The following is a 20,523-nucleotide window of genomic DNA, read 5'->3' on the forward strand; positions in this document are numbered from 1 at the left end:
ACAGCAAATTATCCCAAGTTACAAAAACCCTGTAGTATCTGGTTTTGCTCTAAAGCAGGGGTGTTACACATATGGCCCATGGGCCAAAACGAGCCCCAAAGGATCCAAACTGGCCCAAAGGAGGAATTTGCAAAGTGCAAAAATTACACTGAAGATATTAAAGGTCCTGTACAGAGAATCCGTTTTAAGTGGTTTGCAGCGACACCTTTGGAATCTGTGGTGTTTTAAAGGAACAAAGACTCCGCTTCCCATGAGCACTAGCACCTACTGTCGAAAGGGCATAATTCCATTCTCCATTTTACACCTTCATTTCTGTATATAGTAATTATTCTTTTATCTGTTTATTTCTCTGTATTTTATGGATTTTATTTTTTATCTTGTTGTACAGTGTCCTTGGGTGTCTTGAAAGGCGCATATAAATAGAATGTTTATTATTATTATTATTATTATTATTATTAATAATAATAATAATAATAATAATAATAATAATAATTTTTGCCAAGGCGTGTATTTGTTTGGAAGCCAATGACTGAAGAGCGGATCCTCTTTACAACTCCACGTTTCTTTTTTCAAGATCTGCAGGGAGCAAAGTGAAGTTGAAAACGAACAACAAGCAAACTTCATGAAGTCCGTTGTAGCATAGTTTAGTAACTGGTGGTTGACAAACAAAGATGAAACCTAACTTTGGAAGTCCAACTCATCCTTCAATGTCTCTTTTTACGCTGAGCTCTGGAGTGTTACTCACAGACCGGTGTTCCAAGACGTGTCCCAATAATATACATTTGCACAGCATTTCCACAAAGTATTCAAGCAGTTTTCATAAATTACTGTCAGTCCATCAATATCTTCATCATTCTGCATTAGTAGTTCAGCACTAGCTGTTCAGCCTTCTGCAGTCACACAGTATTCTACTTTAGAATTGTCTTGCTCCTGAAGGGCAGTTAGTATCCAGGCCCCGGCATGAACATTAAACTCCATATAGAACCATTTCAGTCTCACCTTACAAAGCCCTTAGTTTGAGACTGAAACAATGCTCCAAATAAACATCTGACCGACGTCAAAGAGCTAGCCCTGTGGCTAACACAGAAGCGTTTACTAAGTGTTTGACTGAGCTACCAACAGGCACTATAGTCAAATACAATGTTCCAATGCATATGTATAAAGAACTGAAGCATTCTGTACCTGCACAGAAGGAAGAGGGACACTCCAGCTCTGTTTCCATTTCCTTTTAACTCCCTTAGTTCTCTCCAATGCAGAGGTTTGCTGATGTTTTAGTCTGTGTTCTATCACTCTCCCATTTAACGTTCGTTTTCTTTTGCCAGTCCTGCTCCAGTTCCAGTGTCCACCATGTACAACAAAATAATCCAAGAAATCCCGTTCTTTAGGAAAAAGGACAAATCTTACTCCTCACTCGTTTATCTTACTGCTCACTGCTAACCTCTGCCGGTTGGTGTGATGTGTCATAGCGACGCAAGTCTGCCGTAATCAGTCCAGTCTTTTCTGACCCTAAACAGAGAACTGGAAAAAGCATTTGGAAATAACCTATTTGGTGCTATAATCTTATTTTAAATTGCGGACTACGATCAGGCATATATATAGAAATGAGACTTTTCAAAATCACGCAGAAAGTCTGCCCAGCACCTTTAACAGGCAAGGGATGTTGAACTGGTTTTAGTTCAGGTTCCACATTCAGACCAACAGAGTAACCTTATTTCATAACAGAATAACCTATAAATAATGACTGAATTTTCTTCTTGGTTTAAATAATAATAATATAATATATATCTTTTAAAGGCATAATATTACATTATGCCTATAAATAATGACAACTCCAAATTTTTCTAAATTTTTCTCTTGTTTTAGTGCAAAAAAAATAACATTAAAATTATGAAAATATTTACATTAACAAACTGTCCTGTAACAATGAATGTGAATACCTGAATAAATATGAACAACCTGAAATGTCTGGATAAAATTAAGTGTACTTGTACCAATATTCTGTCTGTTATTAAATGTTTTGCTCCTTTGTAGCTCTGATCTGTAATGTACATGTATAAATGATAAATTGAGGCAGAATATTGTTAAAATTACACTTATTTTTGTTAAGAAATTTCAGTTTTTAGGTTATTCACAGTTTTTGTGTTGGGATAGTTTGTGAATATAATATTTTCATAATTTATTATTTTTTTGCACTAAAAGTGTTACGACACTTCACAAGGTGTGGACCCAAATGCATCGAGACGAAGGATCAGTGGTCAAAAAAAAGATTTATTTTACAAAAAAACTCTAAATCACAAAAAGGTTAACAAAAGGAGAAAGCACAACGTGCTCTAAAAATCCTAATGAACTAAAAGTGAAGTACAACATTACTCTGTATAAACTAAAGCCTGAGGAAGAAACAAGAGGTTCAAGATTCAAGACACAAGATACTTAACAATGATTGGTTTTCACAAGATCACAGAAACGACGCACTGACAAGAGACAAAAGGGAGCAGGTAGAATATATAAGGGAGGCAGGGATCAAAAACAGGTGTGGACAATACGAGGGAAACACCAGGTGCAGACAATGAAGGGGAAGGGCAGACAGAGACAAGACTGACAGAGTGCAGACTAAACAGGAGGAGACTACTATCACCAAAATAAAACAAGAAGAAACAAAAACGCAAAACTAAATTAACACAAACGACGACGCATGACAGAAAGAAAGAGACAAGTGTGTATTTGTCATTATTTATGTATTCTGTTATTATTTTACTGGGTCTGATCCACTTTAGAGCATATTGGCCTGAATGTGGAACCTGAACTAAAATGATCTAAAGCAGTGGTTCTCAAATCCGGTCCTCGAGGACCAGTATCCTGCATGTTTCAGATATGACCCTCTTCCAGTACACCTGGAAGCCATTACATCATTATCAGGCTCTGGAGAGCTTGGTGATGATCTGATCATCAATTGAACCATGTGTGCTGGAAGAGGGAAATATTGAAAGAAGATAAAAGTAGAAGTAAAATTTGTCATGGTTATAAAGCTAAAGTATTCCATTTTAGATAAGGCTGCAGTGAGTGGGTCACATCTCTGCAAATTAAAGTTTAAAACTAAAGTTGAATCGAAGCATAAATGGAGATGAAACCAAAAGACGAAACTTCATAAATATATAAACAGTGGTCAACGGACAAAGACACAATGTGGATTCTGTTTGACTGCTACCATTGACATTTATGATGTTTGTCTGTTTAAAAGACCGTTTTATAAGATTGTAAAGAAACATGTAATTTTGTATTAAAACAGGCCTATGGACTTCATCTGTAATGGATGTGGTAAACATTACCAAGACAGCTGCTTTTTAACCTCAGAGAGGAAGAAGGTAAAAAGGTTTTAAAAAGTTCAAATCAGTCCAATGCACTGAACAGGAGATAAACGTGGTTAAAGACACTGACTGCACTGTCAGCTGAGCAGTCCTAGAGTTCACAAACAGTGACTTTCTTAACTTGTAAAAGTATCTTTTATCAAACATCAAATTTGTAAGGTTGGCAAATTCAAACTGGCTTAAAAATCACCTTTGACTGATGCAGTTTGTCCTGAGATAAAACAAACAACAGTAAGGAAGGAACTTGAGCTCTGAGTCCTTAAAGAGCTGGTGTTTAAATGGTTTTCTTATCATAAAGTATATACCAGTAAAACATAAGTGGAATAATCAATAACTAAAGAACCAAACACCATAACATAATGTAACACAACACATTGTCTCATGAATGCATACCTTGCGCTTTTAACAAATCCAAACTTAAAATACAATGTGTAAGTGTGTGTGTATACAGGGTGGGGAAGCAAAATTTACAATATTTTGAGGCAGGGATTGAAAGACAGTGTATGACCAATTAGTTTAGTTGAAAGTCATGAGAATTTATTTGCCACAAGAAAATTGACATAATAGAAAATGTTTTTTATTCTATGTGTCCTCCTTCTTTCTCAATAACTGCCTTCACACGCTTCCTGAAACTTGCGCAAGTGTTCCTCAAATATTCGGGTGACAACTTCTCCCATTCTTCTTTAATAGTATCTTCCAGACTTTCTCGTAATAGTTTTGCTCATAGTCATTCTCTTCTTTACATTATAAACAGTCTTATCCGGACACTCCAACTATTTTGAAATCTCCTTTGGTGTGACGAGTGCATTCAGCAAATCACACGCTCTTTGACGTTGTGCTTTCCCGATTACTCATATGGGCAAAAGTTTCTGAAAAGGTATGGATAATAGTGTTAGGTATGATTATGACATCAATATATGTTTGGTTCAAAACAATTGACGTTGTACCTGCTGAGAAAAACACAACTAAATGTTCATTGTAAATTTTGCTTCCCCACCCTACATATATTATATATGTATACATATATATATATATATATATATATATATATATATATATATATATATATATATATATATATATATATACATATATATCTCCATTCTTGTTCGCCTTTTTGTATAATTCTGAAATGTACATTATTTTCAGTTTAGTTTAAACCCTACCTTTTTTTTTTTTTTTTTTTTACCTCTGGCAGTTCACTCTGCTTTCCTTTGTCCCCTTTCAAGCTGTTTGTTTGGACATGAACTGCTTGAATTTCAGGAATACAAACTGGAAAAATTGGGGTGTTCCTAAAACGTTTGACCGGTAGTGTGTGTGATGTGTGCTGTGTTGTGGTGTGTGGGTGTATATATATATAATATATATATAATATATCTATTATATAGTATATAGATATATAATATATATATAGATATATATATCTAATATAGATATATGCATACAGTACAGGCCAAAAGTTTTGGACACACCTTCTCATTCTACTTGCATTTTCTTTATTTTCATGACTATATTACATTGTAGACGGCTCACTGAAGGCTACAAAACTATTGGATATGACACAGGTGGAATTATGTACTTAACAAAAAATATTTGATGAAGAACCTGAAAACCATATCTTGTATTCTAGTTTCTTCAAAGTAGCCACCCTAGCTCTGATGACTGTTTTGCACACTCTTGGCATTCTCCTGATGAGCATCAAGAGGTAGTCACCTGAAATGGTTTCCTAACAGTCTTGAAGAAGTTCCCAGAGATGCTTAGCACTTGTTGGCCCTTTTGCCTTCACTCTGCGGTCCAGCTCACCCCAAACCATCTCGGTTGGGTTCAGGTCCGGTGACTGTGGAGGCCAGGTCATCTGGCGCAGCACTCCATCACTCTCCTTCTTGGTCAAATATCCCTCACAGCCTGGAGGTGTGTTTGGGGTCATTGTCCTGTTGAAACATAAATGATGGTCCAACTAAACGCAAACCGGATGGAATGGCATGTCACTTCAGGATGCTGTGGTAGCCATGCTGATTCAGGTTGCCTTCAATCTTGAATAAATCCCCAACAGCGTCACCAGCAAAGCACCCCCACACCATCACACCTCCCCCTCCATGCTTCACGGTGGGAACCAGGCATGTAGCATCCATCCGTTCACCTTTTCTGCGTCGCACAAAGACACGATGGTTGGATTCAAAGACCTCAAATTTGGACTCATCAGACCAAAGCACAGATTTCCACTGGTCTAATGTCCATTCCTTGGGTTTCTTGGCCCAAATAAATCTCTTCTGTTTGTTGCCTCTCCTTAGCAGTGTTTCCTAGCAGCTATTTGACCATGAAGGCCTGATTCACGCAGTCTCCTCTTAACAGTTGTTGTAGAGATGTGTCTGCTGCTAGAGCTCTGTGTGGTATTCATCTGGTCTCTAATCTGAGCTGCTGTTAATTTTTCGATTTCTGAGGCTGGTGACTCAGATGAACTTATCTTCAGCATCAGAGGTGACTCTTGGTCTTCCTTTCCTGGGGCGGTCCTCATGTGAGCCAGTTTCGTTGTAGCGCTTGATGGTTTTTGCGACTGCACTTGGGGACACATTCAAAGTTTTTGAAATTTTCTAGACTGACTGACCTTCATTTCTTAAAGTAATGATGGCCACTCGTTTGTCTTTACTTAGCTGATTGGTTCTCGCCATAATATGCATTCTAACAGTTGTCCAATAGGGCTGTCAGCTGTGCATCAACCTGACTTCTGCACAACACAACTGATGGTCCCAACCCCATCAATAGGCAAGAAATTCCACTAAGTAACCCTGACAAGGCACACCTATGAAGTGAAAACCATTTCAGGTGACTACCTCTTGATGCTCATCAAGAGAATGCCAAGGGTGTGCAAGGCAGTCATCAGAGCTAAGGGTGGCTACTTTGAAGAAACTAGAATATAAGAGATGTTTTCAGTTATTTCACACTTTTTGTTAAGTACATAATTCCACATGTGTTCATTCATAGTTTTGATGCCTTCAGTGAGAACCTACAATGTAAATAGTCATGTAAATAAAGAAAATGCAAAGAATGAGAAAGGTGTGTCCAAACTTTTGCCTGTACTGTATATATATATATATATATATATATATATATATATGTATGTGTGTATATATATATATATATATATATATATATATATATATATATATGTGTGTATATATATATATATATGTGTGTGTGTGTGTGTGTGTATATATATATATATATATATATATATGTGTGTGTGTATATATATATATATATATATATATATATATGTATATAATATATTATATCTATATTACCTCCACACACACACAACACACACACACACACAACACACAACACACACTCAACTCTTATTCTGTTTTAAAATTGTAAATAGACCTTTGTCATTTATTTTAGGACATTCGGGGGCGTGGCTTCCAAGATGGATATTGCGCTCGCGCATCGCGTCTCCACCACGTATCTACGTGTTTACATCTGGTCCGAGAGCATTTCCTTGTTACAGGAGCCTCCTATGCTAATGCTACGTTAATGCTAAGCTAACAGCCCATTCCTCTCTCGAGTTGTCTCCTCCAATCCGCGGCTACGCCTCATCCTCTGTTCCCGGGTTTAAGTCTCTGACAGACCTACGTTCGTGCCGCCTCTTCGCCCGTTCGCCTCCGGGATGTCTTTGTCGGAGAAGCCGGCCCCCGGCAGGCTCCTTCTGGACGACACCGGTCCCCTCTGACAGCGGTGATCGAAGCCAGTCAGAACCTGCAGTCCCACACGGTGAGTGACAGCCGGCTTCACCGAACAGAACAGAACAAAGACTGCGACCTGTCAGGTGTCCCGGACGGATCAGAGCAGACAAACACAAACCAGCGCGGTTCTGTTCAGCCGGTGGTAGTGGGTCAAACGGAGGCGTTTAGGTCGCTGCGTCACTGGATCCATTATCGGACACACTTTCAGGTCTTATTTCAGTTAATGGAGTCCAAATACCGGCTTCAAAGTTAAGGAAAATCCCAGAAAACCCGCAGTGGTTTCGGGCCGAACCCGTTGACAGCTTAATATTGTCCAAAAGGTCTGTGTATAGCCGGGGTTCCATTATCGGACAGGTCGTTGAACTTCCCGGTTCTACCGGAGCTCAGAGCCTGTTCCGTGAGGGGCCCAGGAGACGAACCCGACCTCAGAACCGGGACCCAGTTGGATCAGTGGTGCCCATTGTGACAAATTCAGTTTACGTCTTTTTGGCGATTTGACCAGTATTTGTATGTCGACATTTTCGTTAAGACATTTAGATTTGCTTCGATCAATCCTCACATAGCGGCTGGAATAAAAACCTGTGTGTAAGCACTGTGATATAGTAGAAATGTTAGAATTTCCCCTGATAATTATTTGTATTTGTAAAGCGATTATTATGTGTCCGATAATGGGCTCACAGTCACGTGTTCCGTGTTTACTGTCAGACCGGAATCAGCTGTGTTAGCATGTTAGCTCAGAATGCTAATGACAGGAAACCGGAAATGACGGATGTGAGCAAACAGAAATTAGTAATAGGACTCCCGTGGTTGTAATGGTCAACTATTGAACTGTTGACCGTTCGGCTTTGCTCGGTCTTGTACCTGACGTGAGTTTACGTGAGTTGTGCTTGCAAGGTTCACCAACTGCCACTAAAAATCGAAGAAGAAGAAGAAGATTAATCTTTCTTCTTCTTCTTCTTCTTCTTCACAAGGTGGATTCCATGACCCTTTTAAAATGAACAGTGAAAAACATATTTCACTGTACATTTTAAAAGGGTCATGGAATCCACCTTGTGAAGAAGAAGAAGAAGAAGAAGAAGAAGAAGAAAAACATGGAATCCACCTTGTGAAGAAGAAGAAGGAGAAAAACATCTTTCACTGTTCATTTTAAAAGGGTCATGGAATCTACCTTGTGATTCCATGATTTTTAGTGGCAGTTGGTGAACCTTGCAAGCACAACTCACGTAAACTCACGTCAGGTACAAGAACGAGCAAAGCCGAACGCAGCCGGAATGAAGGAGCCTGTGAGCCTGAGCCCAGGGCAGCTGAGCCCAGGCACGCAAACCCTGGTTTTACAGACAAATCCCACTGCACATTGTGGATCTGTCACGGCAGAAGTGTAGCAAAATTCACGTGTGTAAAGAGAGCCAATCAAGAAGCCGCTTGACTTGTAACCAATGATTTGTCTGTATTTCTGGGTCTTGTAGTGAAAATACTTTGACTTTTCAAATCTGATTACACACAACACAAGTTGTTTTACACATTTGCAGATTGTTGTGCAGACACACAATCTCATTGCGCATTTACAGATTCATTTACACATTTGCAAATCCGACTGCGCACAGATTGAGATGCGGACACTCAACTCTCCACACGCATTTGCAAATAATATTGCTACAGTAATGGCCCCATACTATATCTCTTTTACTCCGGAGCTTACACTACAAATTCAGAACTTCTAACCTATATCCACTGTCCTTTGTCCTGTTTACCCCGCCTTTATGGTGCCCCAGAGTTTAGTGTCCAGAAGGTGAGCAGACTATCTGTTTAGTGTTACTCACAGACCAGTGCTCTAAGATGTGTCCCAAGAGTATGCATTTGCACTAGCATTTCCACAAAGTATTCAAGCATTTTCAGATATTACTTCAGTCATTCAACATCTTCATCATTCTGCATTAGTAGGTCAGCACAAGCTGCTTCAGCCTTCTGCATTCACAGCACAATTTTTTCACAAATTGCTATTCTGCTTTTATAATTGTCTTGTTACCGATGGTCAGTTAAGTATCCAGGCCCTGGCATGAACATTAAACTTTGTACAGAACCATTTCAGTCTTGCCTTACGAAGCCCTTAGTTTGTGACTGAAACAATACTTGAAATCAAACATATTTCCGAAGCTAACGGCAACAGCACAGAGGTAGCCCTGCAGCTAACGCCAATGAGCTAGCCCTGGGGCTAACGCAGAAGTGTTTACTAAGTGTTTGACTGAGCTACCAACAGCCACTATAGTCAAATACAATGTTCCAATGCATATGTATAAGAAAATAACCATTCTATACCTGTCTAGAAGGAAGAGGGCCAACTCTGGGTCTGTTTTCATTCCTTTTAACTCCCTTAGTTCTCTCCATCAGTTGAAAGCAATGCTGAGGTTATCCGTGTTTTAGCTTGTGATCTACCACTCTCCTGTTTAGCTTTCTTGTACTCTTCTGTCGTTTTTTCTTTTTGCCATTCCCATCTCCAGTTCCAGTGTCCACCATTACAACAAAATAAATACAAGAAATCCCTTCTTTTAGAAAAAAGGACAGATCTTACTTTTCACTCATTCAGCTTACTTTTCACTGCTAAATTTTGCCGCTCTGTGTGGTGTTGTTATAGAGACGTAAGTTCTGCCGTAAATCAGTCCGGTCCCGTCTGACCCGACCCGGGAAGCTGATAAAAGCATTTGGAAATAACTTATTTTGGTGCTGATAGTCTCATTTTAAATTGCAGACTATGATCAGGCATATATATAAAATGAGACTTTTTCAATATTGTGCAGAAAGTCCATACAGGACCTTTAAGTAAAACAGCAAAACAGTATGTGTTTATCCATGGCTTACCAGCATTTTATGTAAATGCATGGAAAGGGTAGTATTGGGGTTTCTAGCAAACTTTCATTTGTTAGATAGTCTACAGTTGCTTATAAGGCAGGAAAAATTACTGGGGATGCCACTTTAACTTTAGTTCAGAGTCAGTAAGTACATCCAGCACTCTGAGACTTATGCCAGAATCTTATTTATTGATTTTAGTTCAGCTGTTAACATCGTCTGGACTGATATTTTACTAAACTGGGTGTTAAAACTTGACACCAATGGCCACGTTCTGTTATGGATCAAGGTTTTTCTAACTGAACCATCCTCAGCTGGTGTTTGTACAGCGTAATGTATCTGATGAGATATCTGGAAGACTGGGGTGCCTCGAGGGATGTGTCCTGTCTCCTGTTTTATTTTCAATGTACATAAATGAAAAGCAGATCTGTGATGGTAAATTTAGCCTTTATAGATATGCCGACGACATGGCGATGGTTGGTCCTCATGGCTAGAGGTAATAAGAAGCTAGAGAGAGCCTACTTTGAGCATACAGACCACCTTTAGGCATGGTGTGGCAAGAGTTGCTCTACTCCTTAACTCTGCCAAGACCAAAGAGCTTGTTGTTAGTGCCAAAGGAGAGCAACCTTCATGTCAGCTGGTCACCACTGGGGGGCAAAAGGTGGAGATAGTGAACAGTTTTAAATACCTAGACATAGGGCTGTGCAATTAATCGAAATTCAATTACGATTTCAATTATTACACGCAACGATTACAAAAATTATGTAATCGAGAAAAAACGATTATTAAGTTTGAGTTGTCTTAATTCACGCGCACCGCAAGCTACCATGAGCTGCTCTGCCCCGCCCCCCCTCTACGCTACTGCTGCCAGCTAGTCGGCAGGTCCACCCCAAGAGGAAAGTTGTACCTAGCGGCCTGGAAAAACGGCAGGAGAATCACAGCAGAAGTGCTTGGTAAAAAAAAAAAGGCAAGTCCAATTCAATTGTATGGAATCACTTTGGGTTTGATGAAGAAGACGAAGAGCAAAAACACATCACGTGCAAAAGTGTTTCGTAGTTGTGTCCGCACCCGACCGCTAACACAACAAACCTTTTAACCATCTAACGTTTAACCACCGCCACCTTTATCGTATCTATGAAAAACTAAAACACATAAAAACAACTTCGTCCGCAATGCAATCTTCAGTCTCCCGAATCTCTTTATGCTGTAACTTCCGTATAACCTAACCCTAACCCGTATAACTCTGACGTGCGTATTCTGGATGGCTGATGTATACAGAAGGCCTGAACTGAAACCTCACGGCACACCACTGAATTTACTGTTTCATACTACATTGAACATACTTGAATTTATAATTTGCACTTTACGTGAGGTTTTTTTTATTGCTACAGTTCTATGGCAAGTCTATAGCAGTTTAATTACAGTGCACTATTTATTTACAAAAGGAAACATACTTGAATTTACAGTACACTTATTTGCATTCAAAGATTTTTTTGTTTCATACAAAAGTGACATACTTGTTTTAAGTGGTTAAAAGCTTTATTTATGTTTAAAGAGTATATTTACATTGCTTTGCAAGAAAAAATAAACAACTTTAAGGTTAACAAATAATCGTTTTTAATAATCGTGATTTCAATTATTGCTAAATAATCGTGATTTTTTTTTTTTTTTCTATAATCGAGCAGCCCTACCTAGACATATCCTAGACAGGAACTTAAGTTTTAAATAACAGACAGATTATGTATTTAAAAAGGCAAGTCAACAATTGTTTCTTATAAGAAAGCTTAAAAGTTTGAAGTGAGTAAGGAATTCTGAGGATAGTCTACATCAGTCTGCTGGGAGAGTGTTATCTCATACAATATCACGTGTTTGTATGGGAACCTTGGTGCTAGGAGCAAAACTAAGCTCACAAATAATCTATACAGCAAGCAAGATCATACAGGACCCCCAGAGGCAGCTTGTGGAATTGTACACATCTCAGACCAGGAGGAAACTATTGCTAATAGTTCAGGACCCCACACATCCACTTCATCACAAATTTGAAACTCCCCTCAGGAAGACGAGGCAGGGGTACCCTCAACAACAAGAAACATTTATAAGAAATCTGTCATACCATCCTCTATTATCTTACTAAATAAAAAATAACCTATTTTCTACTTTATGGTTAGCCAAATTCACATAAGGTGCTTAATTTTCCCTGCATAATAGCATTTTGGTGATTTACGTATTGCTTATTACTAGTGGCATTGTACCCATGGTGCCATTGTACGATAGCACACTCCCGTGGTGCAACAGCAGCGTTGTACCCATACGCCCTCCCATGCTGCAACATCAGGACATTGATTGGACAAACACCGGACAGACGCCAGACACAGAAACGTCCATTGTAGTAGGATTATTTTAATTCAATTGATACTGATATTTATATTGGGCCGCTATCTGTGCTTATTTGTGTCTATGCAAGCCCTTGGGGTGAGAAGCTCTTGTGTATCTGTTGTACTGGCTGCGAAGTCTTGAGTAATAATTTGTTGTATGTTTTTTTCTTTGGGGCCAAAAATGAATTTCCACAATGTGAATAATAGGAGTATAATAGTACAGAAAAATTTTGGTTCAGTATGTTTTCGACAGTGGTCTTTGGTTCGATACATTTTCAGTACAGTGAAGGAGACAAGTGAATGGGGGGGGGGGGGGGGGGGGGCGTGTCGTGTAACTACCTATGGGACACAGGAGATTTCTACAAAATATTGTTCAGTCATTTGTGCATTAACAGGCACCCCACATGTATTTTCAATGTTCAATGTTTGTTTATGGCAAACACTGTAACTTTCTCAGTGTTTTGAACGCCTCACAGTATTCCCTAAGGTGGTGTGAACGTGACCTCACAGTAACACCACAGCAGAGGCACGGTGAAGAAGAGGAATAGGTTCACTTGATTTTGCCAACTTGATTTAAAGAATAAAAACCTTTTTGCTTTAAAGGAATCCGAGGAATCTTATGTGCCACAAAGCTGCAACATCCCAACCCGAAAGTGAAACTTAACATGCTTTGAATGTACAGGCTTCTGTGTCTCAGTTAAACTCTGTTGTCATTTTTTGTGTTATTTTGCAGCAGTGATGAGAATCACCACTGCTGAATGTATATAGAGGAAACCCTGCACAGGATTCCGCTTAAGGCCACCCTGCTTCCCAGGTGTTTACATTCTTCACATAGGCTACATGTATTCGTACGGTACACCTCCGTTTTGTATCGAAGGCCCTGAACTGTAACGGTTCGGTACAAACAAGCACACTGTTACACCCCTCATGGACAATAAAGATCTCTGTTCTGTTCTAAACAAAATAAATCCCGAAGAGAAAAAAATGTAATTTCACAATAATGATAAATATCATGATATATAAATGACAGTGTGATAATCCAGCATCATAAAGTATAAAGTGATATCACAATATGATAAAAGATCATATCACAATAATTACATTATAGTAGTTTTATTGTTCGAGCCGTAGTCAGGACGGTTTTAGGAGCAGGAATAATATTTAAACTAAGGTGTTTTGTACTCTTCTTTTTTCAGGAGTACATCATTCGAGTCCAGAGGGGTGTGTCTGTGGAAAACAGCTGGCAGGTAAATATACCAATCACAGCCTTTCTTACATTGTAATAAACCAACAAGCAAAGTTTGTGTTCCCTTATAATCAGATTTAAATCATTGCATTTTCACAACATCACAATAATTCCAACATTTTCCCCTCCTATTAAACAAACCGTAAGTTTACAGTTTGAGAACAGCTGATCAGTGTGTTTATTTTACAGTCAGTCTGTGTTCATTGACAAAAGATATTATAAATCCATTCAGTGGAGGTAAACATAAAAAATATGTGCATTTTGGCCTACAGGTAAATTTATCCTGAAAAACTATTAACAGCTGTAGAAAATAAGGAAGTGGAATATTGTGGAAAACGTGCACAAACCCTACCGTCAGGAAGGTTTGGTGAACTTGCCAAAGAGGTGGATTGGACAGAGGGGTTTCGTTGAAGGCCCTCCGTGTTCACCAGACCTCACACCACCAGACTTTTTTTTTTTATGGGGATACCTAAAAGACAATGTCTACGCTATGAGACCTGCAACAGTTGCTGAACTGAGAGCAGCCATTTAACGTGAATGCACACAAATACCAAGGGAATTGTTTGGTGATGTGTGCGATTCCATTGCTTGGCGTTGTCAGCAGTGTCTGGACCATAACGGACATCAGTTTAAGAACAGGCAGTGATAAAACAATAAAATGATGTTTGTAAATTCTATTACATTTTGAAAATGAAATGAATTTTAATAAACACCTATTTTACAATTACTTAAAGTATGTATACATTTTGTTGGGACACCCTGTATATCATAATTGCCTAACTCATACACAAATAGACAAAAGTATGTGGACCTGTTGAATTCAGGTGTTTCTTTTCTAACAGGGGTCTGGGATACACAACTATAATGACGAATGTCATGATATAGTTTTATACTGGGATAAATATCATTGATTATTATTGATGTTTCTATGTCAAATCATCATTAACAGGACATCTTACAAATGTAGACATGATGTGTCCCAATATTTATGTCCATATAGTTTAGAAGTATCAATATTTCCTTAAAGTTTAATGGTGGATTTTTTTTTTCCTCATGACGTGTGAAGAAAGTAAATGGTTAGTTGTGGTAGAAAATTATTATTTACAATCAGAGCATGAAAAATATTTTAGAAATTTAGAGGCAGAACCATAGTCATGGATAAAGAAAAAAAAAAGCAAATTGATGTTGAGAGAAATTAAGTTACAACCATCTCATGAGGCATTTTGGAGCAAAGACAACAATTAACCAAACTAGCCAATGCAATGGTATTTATTCCAATATAAAATTATATTATGACATTTGTCATTATTGTTTTGTATCCCAGACCCCTGTAGGAAAAGAAACACCTGAATTCAACATATCCCACATACATTTGTCAATTTGTGCATGAGTTAGATATTATGATATGAAGAAAACAATATAACAAGTTGAAAAGAGCACCTAGTGTGTTAAAGTGCAAAAATATCATCTGTGATGGTCCAGGGCGATGCAGCTGGTGGAGCATCTACCCATAGATAAACTAGAAAAAGCACTCGGAGAGCGCAGACCTCCGCCAAGGCAGATCAATGTCCTCCCCCGATCACCACCAAAATGTAATAATTTGTTCCTTGGGCCAGTATCAACATTTCCTGAAAATTTCATCAAAACCGTCCAAAACTTTTGAGTTATCTTGCTAACAGACAGACAGATAAACAAACCCCGATGAAAACATTACCTCCGGGGTCCTTGGTGGAGGTAATAAACCATTTGCAGGCACTGAACTATACACACCACACTCACACACACACACCTTTGGAACATTTATAACAGCTGTTGCCATTTTGCAGCACTGCCACAGTTTACAGCTTCATATAAAGTGCCGTGCAGTCTAAGGAGAAGAGACGTCTGCTTGATGGTAGAACTGGAACATTTATTCCTTTAAGCCCTGGGCTTTTTGTTTCCAGTGGAAATCATTTCAGTGGAACACAAAAACCAATGTATTAGCCCATAGCTGAAATTTTCAGTCATGTAAAACAAAGTTATGATCAGAAAACATGAAAATAAGACTCAATTCATAATGATCCTGTTCACAATGCCACCTTTATTTCACAGATTTTTAGAGAAATAATCCTTGTACTGTTGGATCTGCAAGTGTTAGCTTAGCACTGCCGAGTTTGTCTGATTGGTCTTGTTTTATTCAATTCATTCCTGACATGCCACTGGTCTCAGACTGTTACATTGGTTTATACATGAGACAATTTAAGTGCTCGTTGTTTGGAATTTGATCAGTTGGTTTTAACGGCGTTCTTCTGGTCACATGGACGTGTATATTAGCATGTGTGTACTGCTACAAGCATCACATAGCATTACCATGGCAACACAGATGGAACCAGGCTTGAGAGACTCCTGAGGACACAGAGGACAGTATATGTACCTCTGTCTTCAGTCCACATGTGTATACTGAAACACATGTGTCATGAAGAGGGCAATGAGACGACGATGACCACAGGCTGTTACCCGCTCAGGCCTCATTAACCAGAACAACGGAACATCTTAAACCTTGAAAGGGCAACAATCGTGTCCTCTGTTCAGATAAGATACAGCAGCAAGAATTACAAACAAAGTGTAACAGGGAATGGAAAAAAGTATTTGCAACTTAAATCGCTTTCTCACAAAACCCTTACAAGGTGTCAGGAAATATAAAAGTGATGGAACAGCAGCAGTAAACAAATTTTTGTCCCAACTTAGAGTGTTACTGGCATAAAAATCTAAATGTGTACTTAAATCTGTGTATATTTACAGTTAAATAAAGGGAACAAATCAACAAAACCACAGATTTATAGTTTCACAATATTTTTATTAGTTTTACAGACGAGATACAAACAATAACAACTTCTGTCCTACACTCAACAAAACACCAGTAAAAAAACCCAAAAAACCCCCACAAGTGTAAAAACTGTGAAGGGGGATATTGAAGGGCAGGTTGAGATTAAATAATTAAAACTTGTGCGTTGGCATACGGTCAGATATGAAACTGGTCAGGGATTCAGGTTATGCTTTTATTTTGTCTTCAGCAGGATTATTACAGGATGAATGGATCAATGATGACATGGATGAGATTATGTAAATCTAAACAAGGAAAACAATAGCTCTATGATCAAAACGATTCCAATATACCTAAAGACATTCAAAAGCCATAGCATAAAATATAACTTCCTCAGATGTCCATCTATATCCAGTCAGTGCATTTAAGTTTAGTCTCCTACTCAGGCCGCATGCTCCCCATCAAACAAAGGAAAAAGAGGATGTGCTGGGCCTGATCCTTCTTCTTAAATGGTTGGGTGTGGCCTGATAGGTGAGGCTCGGTCCTGCCCCTCCCCAACCAGGAAGTGGAGTTTTTAACAGGGAAACAAAACATCAATTCTAAATCAAAAAATTATCTTGACAAAATGGATGGAATCTAAATAAATAATGAATAAGAGTTACATGCTCTTATTTAACAGATTGAAATAAAAATAAATGAGAAATAATAATAATAATATATAATAAAAGAAAATAAAAATCCTAGTCATGGTACATAACCACAGATTTAATTTTAATTGTATTTTAGAAAATGTCCTTGCCACATTCACTAACCTGTGTGTGTGTGTGTGTGCGTGCGTGCGTGTGTGTTGCAGGTGATCCGTCGTTACAGTGACTTCGACGTCCTCAACAGTAGTTTACTGGTGAGTTTGTTACAGTTTTATTGAGTTTATCTTTTTCATCCTTTGTCTTTTCTTAGGCTGAACATGAGGTGCTTTTTTTCTCTTGGAAGAAAATGTTAAGGGTGTATTCACACCTGGCAAGTCCTTTGGTCTGCTTATTTGATTTGAATCGAAAACAGACTTTATTTTTTTCATTGGGTAGGCTTGGATTCTCATTGCACTTTTTGCTAGTGGACCAAAATTTATGAACAGAAGCACAGATGTGACAAACTGCACTGGGATTGGACAGAAAAGTTGGGGGCGGGGTGAGTCAGAGATGGTGGGTGTTGATGAAAACAAACATGCAGATTCTACGTGCAGTTATCGTTTTTGGAATATGCATTCTATTTTTACAGACACAAATTTATGAAAATAATGTTAACTGTCAAGAACAGCTCATTCGGAGCCAGTTTTGTGATATGGGTATCTGACCAAATGTCAGTGAGTCTCCTCATTGCTCCACATCTGTCCATGGCTGCTGCTATTAGCTCTGACTACCCACGTGGCTCGGCTACTTGCAGTGGCTACGGTAGCTCTTCAAGCACAAAAATGCACATGGTTCTTTGTTTTCTTGAGGCCGATTATATTCACATCAGAAGTGAACCCGGCCCAGAGTCCGCTTGTTTGATTCAAATCAGTGTTTGCATGTTTGTATTCACACCTAAAAAGATGTCTGGACTTTGTGGGGAAACAAACTCTGGTCCATTTTAAATGGACCAAATGAAGCAGGTATGAATACATTCTAAAACACCAGTGGCCTGATCTACTAAGATCGTAAATAACTGGTGCAAATTTGTTTTGTCATGCTAAAAATGCGTGTCCTATGATTTGCGGGTCATGGGTGATCAACTAAGATTGCCTACGCAAATGACAACTGGTGCACAGTCTTGGTGACTGTCCTATTTAAATGAGGATTTTGTGTGCGCCACTGTTTGGCCATGGAGACAGTACGTTGGAAAACTGCTCTGGGATATGCCAGCACTAATGGCAACAGTGCAAAATGTTATGTTGCGAGGAGTTTTGTCATAGAAGGTATTGCACGACGCCTCCTTGTGACTGCCCCAAATCATCCCCTAGTTCATCTAGAACTTCTAAAATGGCATTGCTGGGCAGCGGCGCAGATTCATTTTAGAGGTGGGGGGCCTGTGGCGGGTGGTGAATTGAATGACTGTCAGGCACACATAATTTTGTTGCATTGTAGCCCAATGTCAGTGCGTATTTTTAATCACAATCAACAGATCAAGAGGAAAAGTAGCTTTTGCTACAGGAGTCTGTTTTTTCAAAATGGAAATAAGAATTTAAATTTGTAATGAAGTGCAGCACTCATGAATATGAAGTTGCTCTTTTTACACACAGAGGGATGGATAGGTATTTCTTTGTTGTTGTTTAACAGTGGTAAAGTCTGTAACTAGTGAAAGAAATAGTTCTCTGTATGGAGAATGAAAACTTTTAAGCCCGTGGGCATGATAGAATACCCTCCGCATCAGTGCTTATATAGCTGGTTCAGGAGTACAGTCACAACACCATGCACAGCGCAGCAGAACAGACCAGACCAAAATAGAACGGAACAGAACAGACTGTCTGTAATGTCATTGTTGAAATCGATAACAGGCTTTTGCAGCTCATTTGCTGTTTGACTCACAGCTGTCATGACGGGTGTGTGTGTTTCTGTGTGTGCAGGTCTGTGGCGTCAGCCTCCCTCTTCCTCCCAAAAAGCTGATTGGAAACATGGACAGAGAATTCATTGCAGAGAGGCAGAGGGGACTACAGCTGTATTTGGACTCTATTACCCAGCATCCTCTGCTCTGTAGCTCCCTCAGTGTCAAGAAGTTCCTGGACCCAAACAACTACTCAGCCAACTACACAGGTCAGCGCACACACACACACCACACACACACACACACACACACACACACACACAACACACACACACACACACACACACACAACCAAGCTGCATCAGAACTGAGGGTCTGGACTTCAGGTCTGTAGTGCAGCCAGTGTGGATGTACATTAAAATGTAATACCACTGATGGCCACTAAATGGTCCTTAAATTATCCTCCTTTGTAAAACCAGAATAGAATAGAATAGAATAGAATAGAATAGCCTGTATTGTCATTGTGGTACTCCAGTCACTGCAACAATATGCTGTGCTTGTGCTAGGAAAATGAAAGATACAGCCACTGTGGCTACATTAGTAGAAACTAGAAGCACTCGGAGAGCGCAGACCCTCCGCCAAGGCTGATCAGTGGCCCCCCCCGTGGGCCCCCCCACGCCAAGGAGGTTATGTTTTTGCCAGGGTTTGTTTGTTTGTTTGTCTGTCTGTTTGTCTGTCCGTTAGTGTGCAACATAACTCAAAAAGTTATGGACAGATTTGATGAAATTTTCAGGGTTTGTTGGAAATGGGCCCCCCGTGGGCCCCCCCACCCCCGATCACCACCAAATTTAATCATTTCTTCCTTATCCCATTTTCCAACAAACCCTGAAAATTTCATCAAAATCTGTCCATAACTTTTTGAGTTATGTTGCACACTAACGGACAGACAAACAAACAAACCCTGGCAAAAACATAACCTGCTTGGCGGAGGTAATGAGTGTAGCCGCAAAAATGAAATGAAGTCTTTTCCTGCATTCTGGTGCATTTTGAGTTTAAAAATATGTTTAATCTGGCTCCAGTTTCATACAAAAAAAATCATAAAAAATTAACTTAAGTCAACATTTTCATCTAAATATTTTTATTTCTAATCTAATGTATAACAAACAATAAATGATAGGCTTATAAATAAGACATGAGACTTTATTGGCTAAAAATATACATACAGCATCTTACCAACTTCTAATGAGTGCTAATTCAAGTAATTGTTTTATGTGATTTTCTAAATGATCATGATCCATATTGTTCTGTTAGTAGCTGTATTCAGTAAAAAAAATTTTTTTTTCTAAGCCAGAAAACCTATACAGGGTGGGGAAGCAAAATTTACAATGAACATTTAGTTGTTTTTTCTCAGCAGGCACTACGTCATTGTTTTGAAACCAAACATATACTGATGTCATAATCATACCTAACACATTATCCATACCTTTTCAGAAACTTTTGCCTATATGAGTAATCAGGAAGCAAACGTCAAAGAGTGTGTGATTTGCTCAATGCACTCATCACACCAAGGAGATTTCAAAAATAGTTGGAGTGTCCATAAAGACTGTTTATAATGTAAAGAAGAGAATGA

General features: G+C 38.8%; 1 protein-coding gene across 1 annotated transcript in view; it reads left to right on the forward strand.

The window, feature by feature from the left end:
• Nucleotides 1-6,793: 6,793 nt before the first annotated feature.
• Nucleotides 6,794-20,523, forward strand: part of pxk (PX domain containing serine/threonine kinase) — a 52,082-nt gene continuing 38,352 nt past the window's right edge. The window contains 5 exon segments of the mRNA XM_030134398.1: nucleotides 6,794-7,083; nucleotides 7,086-7,136; nucleotides 13,524-13,574; nucleotides 17,230-17,277; nucleotides 18,976-19,162. Coding sequence (XP_029990258.1) covers nucleotides 7,033-7,083; nucleotides 7,086-7,136; nucleotides 13,524-13,574; nucleotides 17,230-17,277; nucleotides 18,976-19,162 — 388 coding nt within the window. The 5' untranslated portion in view covers nucleotides 6,794-7,032.

This window comes from Sphaeramia orbicularis, chromosome 5 (assembly GCF_902148855.1).
Source record: "Sphaeramia orbicularis chromosome 5, fSphaOr1.1, whole genome shotgun sequence".
Taxonomy (NCBI): domain Eukaryota; kingdom Metazoa; phylum Chordata; class Actinopteri; order Kurtiformes; family Apogonidae; genus Sphaeramia; species Sphaeramia orbicularis.